At 40.3% G+C, this 11,636-nt stretch overlaps 1 protein-coding gene across 1 annotated transcript in view; it reads right to left on the bottom strand.

Moving 5' to 3' along the window:
* Window positions 1-207: 207 nt before the first annotated feature.
* clmna (calmin a) overlaps window positions 208-11,636 on the bottom strand; it is a 56,113-nt gene continuing 44,684 nt past the window's right edge. The window contains exons 10-13 of the mRNA XM_034078305.2: window positions 6,057-6,226; window positions 3,208-3,298; window positions 3,067-3,128; window positions 208-1,510 (exon numbers count right to left, since the gene is read on the bottom strand). Of these exons, the coding sequence (XP_033934196.1) occupies window positions 1,384-1,510; window positions 3,067-3,128; window positions 3,208-3,298; window positions 6,057-6,226 (450 nt within the window). The 3' untranslated portion in view covers window positions 208-1,383. The remainder of the gene's footprint in view (window positions 1,511-3,066; window positions 3,129-3,207; window positions 3,299-6,056; window positions 6,227-11,636) is intronic.

Below are 11,636 nucleotides of genomic sequence, written 5' to 3'. Positions count from 1 at the left end.
CACTCTGTAATGGATGCAGGCAGTAAATCGTATGGAACTGGGACACAGATCTAGTTCTCACAAGGATAACCGTCAAATAAAAACACACAAATAAAAGATTTGATAGTGTTGCACTGTGCTATAGGACGACCTAGTTTGTAGTGAGCAGGAATAGCCCTCAGTCAGTGGGGGGGGTGTACTGTAATTCAGAGTAAACAGAGACGTCACCCACTTTGTCATAGTGCTTCATTACAGACAATATTCAAAAATAACATATAGAAAGATATTTCATTGTAAAGCATTCTCTTTCTATCGACAGGCTGCGACAAGCATCGTTCCATCACATAAAACATTTATTTCTCATAAAATATTACAAATACTTATATTGCCTCAACTGTTATGCAATATAGAGCTGGGCAACACTTTAGTACAAGAGTAAATGAAGACCCTCTGTGTGTTATCAACAAGACTTCCATTCCTATGGTGAGTTGTGTACTTTCTGAATGCGCACTATCTTTGGCAGTTTGTGTTAAAAAGTGCAACAGATCATAATCCCCCTTCATTCATCTTTACATAAAACAGATACATACGCTCAGAAAGCCCAGCTGTTTCATCCACATGCTTGATTTTATTTTCCGGCTTCAGCTTCACTATGTCCAGTTTTATTATCTGATAAAAGTTAAGTAACTTCCAAAGTCTTCTTAAATGGCTATTAAGATATTTAGGCAACTGTGCGTTAATAAATCCATAGAATATATTTATGTACAAAAAGTGTGCTGTACAGTCATAATGTCTTTCAATGTCCGCAATAAACGTTCTATAGTGTCTTTAAAACAGAACGTCAGGGCCACGACTAGAATATTTATACATTTTGAGAAAAAATGGTTACATAAATTAAGCCATAATTCTATGAGTTAATTGTACATTTTTGGAGAACAAATGAAAAAACATCATAGGAAAAAACTTCACAGATAACGTTGTTATTTTGTAGAAATATTATGAAAATACAACTTCTTTATAGGAAGTTATGATGTATCCCTTTTAATATGAAGACTTTCCCTTAGAGTTGAAGGTGAGTTTCATAGCACTGACTTTGAAAATACTGCCTTTTCTTTATCAAAATACAACCAATTTGTAATAATATTACTCTTTTTTTCTTAAAAGTATACCACTTATTTTATAATTGATTCTTAAAAGTCCAATATCCTTATTTCTTTGCAGTGGCCCCAACACATCGTCATACAGATTAAATAAAGCCACATCGAAGCTCAGAAGCAAAAATCTAAAAAAGCTTTAGTAGTTTGAAATACATAAACGCCTTCACTTGATCTGGAGTACAGTCAGAGCAATGAACAGGGAAGTGTGTGTGTGTGTGTGTGTGTGTGTGTGTGTGTGTGTGTGTTTTCAGTGGTCCAGGTTCAGTAGCAGGCTGGGCAGGGTCTTCAGGTCCATCTGAGGCAGCAGCAAGAAACAGTAGAGCAGCAGCCAGAGCAGCAGCAGCAGCACATACAGCTGAGAGTTCTCACCGCACCTACACACACACACACACACACACACACACACACACACACACACACACACACACACACACACACACACACACACACACACACACACACACACACACACACACACACACACACACACACACACACACACACACACACACACACACACAAAACAAAGGTCCAAATAAGGTCAACAGTATACCGATTGTGAAGAAGAAGATGATTTGATTTTAAAACACATTTTATTTACATTTGTTTTAACTATACACACACCCTGCAAAACAGTTGGACAAACCCTAATACATTACAATAAAAAAAAAAAAAAAAAAACAGATTTTCATGACTACCAAAATAAATATCATTTGAAACATATTACCCATTTAAAAACATCCTCTTTTACACACTTACAAAACAAAGACTACACCTGTGACGGAGCGGGTCACAGAGTGACTGACTCCGCCACTGACAGCCGACACACACACACACACACACACACACACACACACACACACACACACACACACACACACACACACACACACACACACACACACACACACACACACACACACACACACACACACACACACACACACACACACACACACACACACACACACACACACACACACACACACACACCAAACATTTCCTGCTCTCTTCCGTCAAATGAACCATGCAATTTCTTATTTATTTTGTGTTTATTAATTATGGGGAATGACTGTTAAGAGGTAGTTAACCTGTGTATGTTTGGTTCAGATAGTTTCCTCATGTTTGAGGAAATTACATTTATGTATATGCATAAAGCATATAAAAACCCTCTTCGTGCCTCACCCGGAAGGACACATCCAGTGTCTGAGTGGGACAATTCAGAAACATGAACACCTGTCTCCGCAGAGATTGGACATGTTTTAGCTTTTCATCTTTACACCCCAGAGCAACAGTGCGGAGATTACTGGCAAACTTACCGAAACGCTTCAGCTCCCGTTCCAGCGCCTCATTCGGGATGAACGGAGGAACGCCAGACACAGTGATCCGCGTGGACGGTGTCGCCAGCGGTGAAACTTGAATATATTCCTTGTTTAGCATTAATCCGCTCTCAATAAGTTCCGTCACATATTTCTGGTCTTTCAAAAAGACCACGACCGCTTTGTTCATGCGGGAAGCATAGGAGATGTTATGTGACCGACCTGATCCCCCACAGCCAGCAGCACCTGCTCCACTGTGCTTGCGGCCTGAGCCACCAAACGCGATAAACATTTGGAATGCTGGACACTAGCTAACTAGTTAGCTAACAGCTCCGATTATCACCTCCAGTGAGAGCACAGCCGAGTACGATTTTACACGGGAGGGAGTACAAGTATGAAAGGGACTTTGATATTGACTACGTTTCTAAATGCGAGAACTTAAAAAAAAGCTAGTACAAAAATGCTCAGTTATCTTCTCTATCGAGGAAAAAAGGGAGGGCCAATGAACTAGTCAAACACTAGATTACAACACCTTGCGACTGGTCAACATCTGTAGCAGTGATCACTTTAAGTAGTAATAATAACTAAAGCATGGAGGACAAAGTTCTTACCACAAACTAGAGTCCCTGTTATCCACTGCTCCGGGCGCTGCAGTCCTGGCTGTCTCTTTGTCCTGAGTGGGGAAAGATTACAAGTCTCTAAGTACACAGAATCATAAAGAACAGTAATACGTCCATATGGAGGGAACCCACCTTGGCCTCAGTGAAGCGGGGCCCCTTTCTGTGATGGAGGATTAGAGGGATCTGGCTTTCATCCTGTCTGATGGAGCTCCTACTGTCACTCCTGAGAAGACAAAATCCATTTAGGTTTCAACAAGAAAGAGGCCCAGGAAATACAGTCAGAGCAGACATTATTAACAGATATGTGGAACTTTCCCAAATAAAAAAAAACAAGACTAAAAAAGCTACTTGCTCGTTGTCCAAAAACCTCCGCGACAAGCACACTTGTTTGAAATATTGAGGCTTTATAAAGTTCATATGGCTAACATGTTGGCGAGCTATTGTCTGTTGACACACCAAACAGACATAGCGCAACATTAGCATTCATTTGGTGTGTGTGTCTGACCCCTGATGAATACTAGTCCAATATTCAGTCACCTTTTAGCTCTGTTTGGGTCTCCACCACGTGCCGAGGGAAGTCTCAGTGTCTGTGTGATGTTTGCTGCATGCAGTGTTAAACTGTGTTAAGCACACATGTTAGATTCCATTTGATACTCCTTTGATATTCCCAGACACCGGGTGTTGGAGCCAATTTGCTTTGGGTTGTGCACGGGGTTTGTCTATGTGTGTGTGAACGCATCATCATCCAATCTGCGCACCTGGGAGCACGGGAGGTAATTAACCTACACTGAACAAAAATATAAATGCAACACTTTTGTTTTTGCTCCCATTTTTCATGAGATGAACTCAAAGATCTAAAACATTTTCTATAAACACAAAATAACCATTTCTCTCAAATATTGTTCACTAATCTGAAAAAATGTGTGATAGTGAGCACTTCTCCTTTGCCGAGATAATCCATCCCACCTCACAGGTGTGGCATATCAAGATGCTGATTAGACAGCATGATTATTGCACAGGTGTGCCTTAGGCTGGCCACAATAAAAAGCCACTCTGAAACGTGCAGTTTTGCTTTATTGGGGGGGTCCGAAAACCAGTCAGTATCTGGTGTGACCACCATTTGCCTCATGTTTTCAGCCTCCAGGAATTGTGTACAGATCCTTGCAACAAGGGGCCGTGCATTATCATGCTGCAACATGAGGTGATGGTCGTGGATGAATGGCACAACAATGGGCCTCAGGATCTCGTCACGGTATCTCTGTGCATTTCACAATGCCATCAATAAAATGCACCTGTGTTCGCCTTTGGAGACGGCTTATGGTAGAGAAATGAACATTCAATTCACGGGCAACATGTCTGGTGGACATTCCTGCTGTCAGCATGCCAATTGCACGCTCCCTCAAAACTTGCGACATCTGTGGCATTGTGCTGTGTGATAAAACTGAACATTTTCAGAGTGGCCTTTTATTGTGGCCAGCCTAAGGCACACCTGTGCAATAATCATGCTGTCTAATCAGCATCTTGATATGCCACACCTGTGAGGTGGGACGGATTATCTCGGCAAAGGAGAAGTGCTCACTATCACACATTTTTTCAGATTTGTGAACAATATTTGAGAGATATGGTTATTTTGTGTTTATAGAAAATGTTTTAGATCTTTGAGTTCATCTCATGAAAAATGGGAGCAAAAACAAAAGTGTTGCATTTATATTTTTGTTCAGTGTATGTGGGCACGGGTGATCAGCTGGGATGAGAGGTTAGAGAGGAAGCCACACGTTTTTCAACCGTGTTGACCGTGATTGTTTGTGTTTGTGCGTGATCGTTATGTTTTAAACAAGATTTTAGATATGTGAGTCGTAAAAGAACATTTTAACCTTGGACAAATAAATAAAGCATTACAAATTACGTCATGGTGGACCTCATCCTTCACCACAACACGCGCTGGGAACTCTGACTGCTAACCTCCATGAGTGGCCTTTTTTGATGAACGATCGCTGCTACACCGGGGTACTTTGACATTTCTTAATTTAACCAGATCTTCATACAAAGATCAAAGTAGCTCTTGAATTATAATTGTCACCAAGTTTAAAAGTCAAGATGTTTAATAATGTCTTATCTAATTTTAATTGGAACACTGACTGCCTGTTTTAAAAGTTATTACAACAAATATGTGGCAGAAACCAAAGTAAGGAGAAGTTAAATGAATGACTGTGCATGTTCAGTATGCATATAATGTATGTGTATCAACACATGATGTGTGTTGGCATAGGCCTGTATGTGTAAATATCTTTCACATTGCTTGTTCAAAAAGTTTTATTTTAAGCACATTTGAGCATTGTTACTGAACCTGAAATGTAAGAAAAACGTATATAAGATTTTTTATTATCTCATGAATCATATGAATGGTTATAAAACAAAAACAAATACTTTAGATAAGCTAAAATGTTGTTTTCGTATAATTAAAATGCCTGCGTCATCATGCATACATGATTATTTTCTGAATCCCGTGTGTTTAGGTACACATACGTTTCAGTGATGATGAAAACTTGTGTAAATATAAGCGATTGCAGAATACATTGAACAGCTTTTCCTAAAAATATATGCTGCTGACCATAAATATTTATTAAAGTCTTAAGTTAAATTTTCTTAATGTCTTTCATTTTTTGTAAAGCACTTTGAATTGTGTTGAAAAGTGCTATATAAACAAACTTGCCTTGCCTTGCCTTAAGAATTGTAACTTGAATTTCACTGCTGAAGATAATAGAGCTCTCTTCCATTCATTAATTCCACCACAATAATATCTGTAACCATGATCCACTTCTTTATGTCTCTCAACCCTCATAGATCACTTCAGTACATTTAAGGCAATATCTGAGTAAAGTGAGAGAGAGTAGGTCAGAACAGTGCCCCCCCCCCCGGGAGTGTGTGGTTCTCAGTGTTTCTCAGTGTTCCAGGGAGCAGACTAAGAATAGAAGGCCTACCTCACAGGCTCTGTGTTTTCCCTGGCCGAGCCCGAGCTCTGCTGCTCAGCCTCACTGAAATCTCTGCCGCCTGCTGGAACATCAGCACCCCTCCGTCCTCCCATTGGCTCCCCGGGCAACGAACAGGCTTCCTGGGATTCAGATTCTTTCTCAGCCTCCTGGTTGGTCTCCTAATACGAGAGAAATACAGAGAGAGGAATCTTTCAGCTTACAGAAGGGGAAGACCTTTCAACAATTTCATTTTGCTTCATTTCAGAGTGCTGATGACTTCATTTCAGAGTGCTGATGACTTCTTATGTGGATATTCATGATCCCCAGATTATGATCCCTAATACTTTAGGGGACCATTTCTCTAGCACCATCTTCAGGTGTTGAGGTTCATGAAATTATTTTATTCCGCAGATTGCATCTTTTCACTCAGTACATGATAAACCCTTTCCATTTTGGCCACTATGAGCCTATAGTAGGGCCACCTTCAGTTGAAAATGTCCAATCGAAATGACTGCATTTTAATATTTCCACTGCCCTTGTTTCAAACTCTACTTTGTTTTAGGTTAGATACCTGAAATAAGGCAGCAGAGGGAGGTGAGTATATGACGGATATGAGGGAGGTGAGTATATGACGTATATGACGGATGACGGGTGCGACGGAAATACAGGGTACCAGATACACATCTGGTACCCCGTGTCACTACCCGATCCGTCACCCTACCCGATCGGTTCTGCGCATGTGCGAGATGGTCCGGAAGTCCGGACGGCAACCCAAGATGGACACTTGACACAGTGGCTTTTAGCAAAGCTCAAAAAGAAAAACCGAGAGAGATGAGTTATTGTTAATACAACGTGACTTCACTATTATTTAACAACTCTTTTTATTGGGTTCTTTTATTTGGGGTTAAGTACATTGTCAGAATAAGTGAGAAATAGATTTAACTTCTGTTAGACAGCTATCATACTGAATACATATTTACTGTGAATGTATGCAAAAATGTATGGCATATGGCTGTCTAACAGAAGTTAAATTCATTCCTCACTTATTCTGACAATGTACTTAACCCCAAATAAAAGAACCCAATAAAAAGAGTTGTTAAATAATAGTGAAGTCACGTTGTAATAACAATAACTCATCTCTCTCTCGTTTTATTTTTCAGCTTTGCTAAAAGCCACTGTGTCAAGTGTCCATCTGGTGTTGCCGTCCGGAGTTGTCCAACATGGCGGACCCTCTCGCACATGCGCAGAACCGATCGGGCAGGGTGACGGATCGGGTAGTGACACCCCGAACACATCTGGTACCTACAGGTGTCGGTGCATCCTCTCAATATTGTCGTGGTAAAAACATGGTAAAAGTTATTCTTTCAGTGAGACAACAGAGCAAGCTTCTACAGTTGCACTACGTTTTGTAACAGTTCAATATTATTTTGATAATAACATATATTTAAATTAGTGCTGTCAAAATTATTGCGTTAACGGCGGTAATTAATTTTTTGAATTAATTGCGTTAAAATATTTAACGCATTTAACGCATGTGCAGAATGGCCCGCCCCATACGTGCCACCAGTGGCAGCGCCAGGGTATGGCTGGGGTAGGCTACACCCATACCAAGAAATGGCGTAGCCCCACCATGAAAAATGATTTTAAAGTAAGCAAAATAAAGTCTGCCAACTCGCGCGGAGTAAATTGCACAGACAGCAGTTAGTAAGATTGATTTCAGTAGCCACGGTTTTGAAAACTTTTGTCACGTAGTGATCGTCTTCTCAATAGAACATCTTTGATAACGGCGTGGTGTTGTTGCAGGAAGTCCCGACGGAGAATACTCTTGCTGTAGTACAGGGCAGAGCCATATAATAGTAATACTATGGGTCTGGTACAGGGGTGCACATAACTGGTACGCAGGTTATGTGCGTAATCTGAAATGCGTACCGTCACTTGTGTCACAAAGCGCATTTGCGTACCGACGTACTTGTGAAGCTTTTCCAGAAGGCGGTTAGATCACCGGACGACAGAGTCGGTCTCCGTGTGCACAGACAGGGCTGCTGTTAACGTCGGTCTGAACAACGGAACTGTGCCAAAACTACGCCAACCGGCTGCGGAGGGAGACCCCCCCCCCCCTTCACTGGAGAACTGCGCTAAAACAGCTGATCACAACGTTCACACTCTGTGGTCCCGAAGTACTCCACTAGCCCCCCCCCCCTGTCGACTTTCCTGAAGTACTCCACTAGCCCCCCCCCCCTGTCGACTTTCCTGAAGTACTCCACTAGCCCCCCCCCCCTCTGTCGACTTTCCTGAAGTACTCCCCCGTTGATAGAAATCAACACGTAATGAATTAAGACCCCACATGATTGATAGGTGTGTGGGTTGTCTTTCATTTTGACACGCAGAAAAATGTTATAATAAACATAGATACTGTATGTTAAATGGATATATCCGCCTTCTTTCATTTATCTTTCCATTCCCAACAATATACATAAATAAATGGCATATTTTGGACATAGTTCGAATGGTGGTTAATCATGATTCATTAATTTTTAAACTGTGATTAATCTGATTAAAAATTGTAATCGTTTGACAGCCCTAATTTAAATGTTGATGAACTTCATACTGTTCATTCATAATCTGATTGTCTTTATAGCTCACTGTTGAAATAAAAAAAAAACATTACAATTACAAAATAATTATATCTACAGCCCCTAAACACACAAACACACCGCTTTCATAAATAACACACTTGTTCTGTAATAATATGTTTTATGTTTCCTGTAATTTTTGTTAGGAAAGGACATGCCTGAAAGACACGACATTTTCTCCTTCTCCGAGGGTCAAGAAGAACATCCAAGAGGAACATTAAAAGCTGATGTTATGAGATTTTAGGACCAGTCCACTAAGAAACTACTTTTATTGTAAAAACAGTCAGCTGATCGAATTCACATATTTCCACATCTACACTCCATCAGCTGATTATTTCTATTTGCCTCACTTTATGAGCTTCACATCACTTGTGCCTTGTACCGCAGAGTTTGCAACGTCACAAATAAATGGGGCCAATCTTCAGTCAGATGTGAATGTGTAATCTAACATTTTCAGTAAGAATAATGGACGAAAGGAGTGCAAATACAAATACAATTTATTTAAAAGTGAACCAAAAGTTAATCAAATGTTTTAAATAAAAAGCACATATGGACAGAAGGTGTAAACCTATTAAATGTATAAGTAAACACATTTAGTCAAATACAGTGACAGACTAGGCCTGTGCAGTTGGTATCAGCTTTGCCCAGCATGGGCTCCTCCATGAGGCCTGGTCCTCCTCTCTGAGGAAAGACCCTCAGTCCTCTCCAAACCAACAGACGGGACGTCCATCACACGGAGGTTTCTCCCTGAAGTCTCTGCAGCCCTCTGGACACCACGCTGTCTCAATCCGTCCACACTGAATATGAGAGGGGGGAAATGAAAATAATAAATGCTTTAGACAATAAGAAATATAAAGTTGACTGTTGAGCTGCTCAGTTTTTTTAGATTGTCAATACTATTACTGTATAACTAATATCTCAGGTTAAGAGGCACATTCAAATAAAGATTGGTCTTTAAATACATGTTGTCTTTTGAATTCTTTGTCTAAAGTCAAGGATCTAGAACTGGTACTTAGTTTTAATGATACAGTCTGGTTATTATGCTGTTTGGAGGAGGCCTCACAGGTAAGAGCACTAACTAGCTACCATCACATGTACCTTAGCTTGACTTAAATGTATTAAACTTATAGTTAAGTGATATCAAAATACAAATAACTAATGTCATGCAAACATATTAATATTTGCTTGATTCCAGAGTTGAATTTAGCACAATTGCATACAAACATTAAGGGGTTTTAAGATTCTGAAGTATTATGCTAAAAACTCAATAACTTAGATTATTATTTATAGTTTTGCTGAATAGTTTCATGTCTGCTTACCTTAGAAACGTAAAATGCGACAGCAGTGTGCAGATGGGGAGCATGTTAGATTAGCTTGGTAGCTTCAGCTAGCTCTGGAACTTCCAGCTCGGTGGCAGCAGGTCCCGCCTCTTTGCCCTTATTTGGAGCAGGCGGGAACAGGCGGGAGTTGAACTCTGACGTCACTGTCGAGCCGTTAGTGGCCGACTCCGCCTACTAAGGGCTTCTCTGCAACTCTGCAGAATCCTATGGGTGACGTCACGGACCCTACGTCCATTTATATATTCAGTCTATGGTCCAAACGTATGTTTGTCAGAGATCTTTCTTTCTGCAACATTTAGAAATCCAATGACACAATCCTATTGCTTTTTGTCGAGGGAGCCCTTGTGATGCTAGCTTCTAGTGTAGCCACCACAAATACGTGATCACTGCACCACTCTAGAGATTGACATGATCACATTCATGCTGCCCAGGGCCCAGCCAGGAGTTCAAAACTTTTAATCTCAATCAGATCCGATCAGATTTTGAAATCCCATTTTTTGTGATCCAGGTCAGATCAAGTCAGATCAAGTCGGCCAAATGTTGTCCCTGGAGTTCAAAGCAATTCAGGATAGGATCACCCTGATCCAGATTACGACTTTTCAAGATGACTAGATCCTGAATATCAGTGCTTTAATCCTACCGAGCGCCATCTAGTGGATATGAAAAATACTACAAGGAAGACAAGAGACCACATTGCAGAGACATCTATAATGTCTAATTATATTTTTTTATTTGAAAGGTGATGACAGAGGATGGCCTTTTTTTTTGTTGAAGATATTTTTACTTTAATCTAAATTACATTTGTGATTGACAATCTTTGCTGTGATATTTTTATGAGCATAAACATTTATGTCATCGACATTTGGTTGAAAACAAAATAGGCCACTACAAACGTGAGCAAAAATGGAAAAAATACAATGTATTTCCCATGAAGGCAAATAATTGTGTATTATTTCAGTTAACAAACTTTGCCATCTAATTTAAATTGAAACATATTTTAAAATAAATTGTACAGTACATTTTGCTCTGGTAATCCACTGGAAATCCACCCCTCTGGTGGGATCAGGATAATCCAGTTTTTGGGATCAAATTGATCCCAATCCTGTGTTGTCGGTTTGAACTACCCGTTTTGAAGATTTGATCCAGATTAAAGCTTGGATTGGATTTCCTGATCTGATCGGATATCAAAGTGATCCTAATCCTGTTTTTTGGTTTTGAACTCCCCAAAATCCAAATCTGATCCGACCAGATAGGGATTACAAGTTTTGAACTCCTGGGCCCAGATGATGAACTCCTGGGCCCAGATGATGAACTCCTGTGCTTCTGATGGCCCCTTAATATTTCCTCTTGCATCACTGTAAGAACTAAGTAGTAGACCTACTGTGAATAAAGCTCCAACAATAGCAAATGCATAGTACTAACATTGCATTACTAAACCATTTAGGCCTCAGTACTGTAAACGTCTGAATTTCCGATCCTCTAAACCCAGACAACCCCCATGGTCATGATTTGTGAGGCATGCAAGTAGGAGAGATTTCAACTTCTCTCTCTTCACACTGTTGTTGTGAATGTTCATGTAGACAACTGTTTGTATCACCCAAAATGCTTTCAAGGAC

This window comes from Pseudochaenichthys georgianus, unplaced genomic scaffold (assembly GCF_902827115.2).
Source record: "Pseudochaenichthys georgianus unplaced genomic scaffold, fPseGeo1.2 scaffold_409_arrow_ctg1, whole genome shotgun sequence".
NCBI lineage: Eukaryota > Metazoa > Chordata > Actinopteri > Perciformes > Channichthyidae > Pseudochaenichthys > Pseudochaenichthys georgianus.
This window is presented reverse-complemented; position numbering and strand designations above follow the sequence as displayed.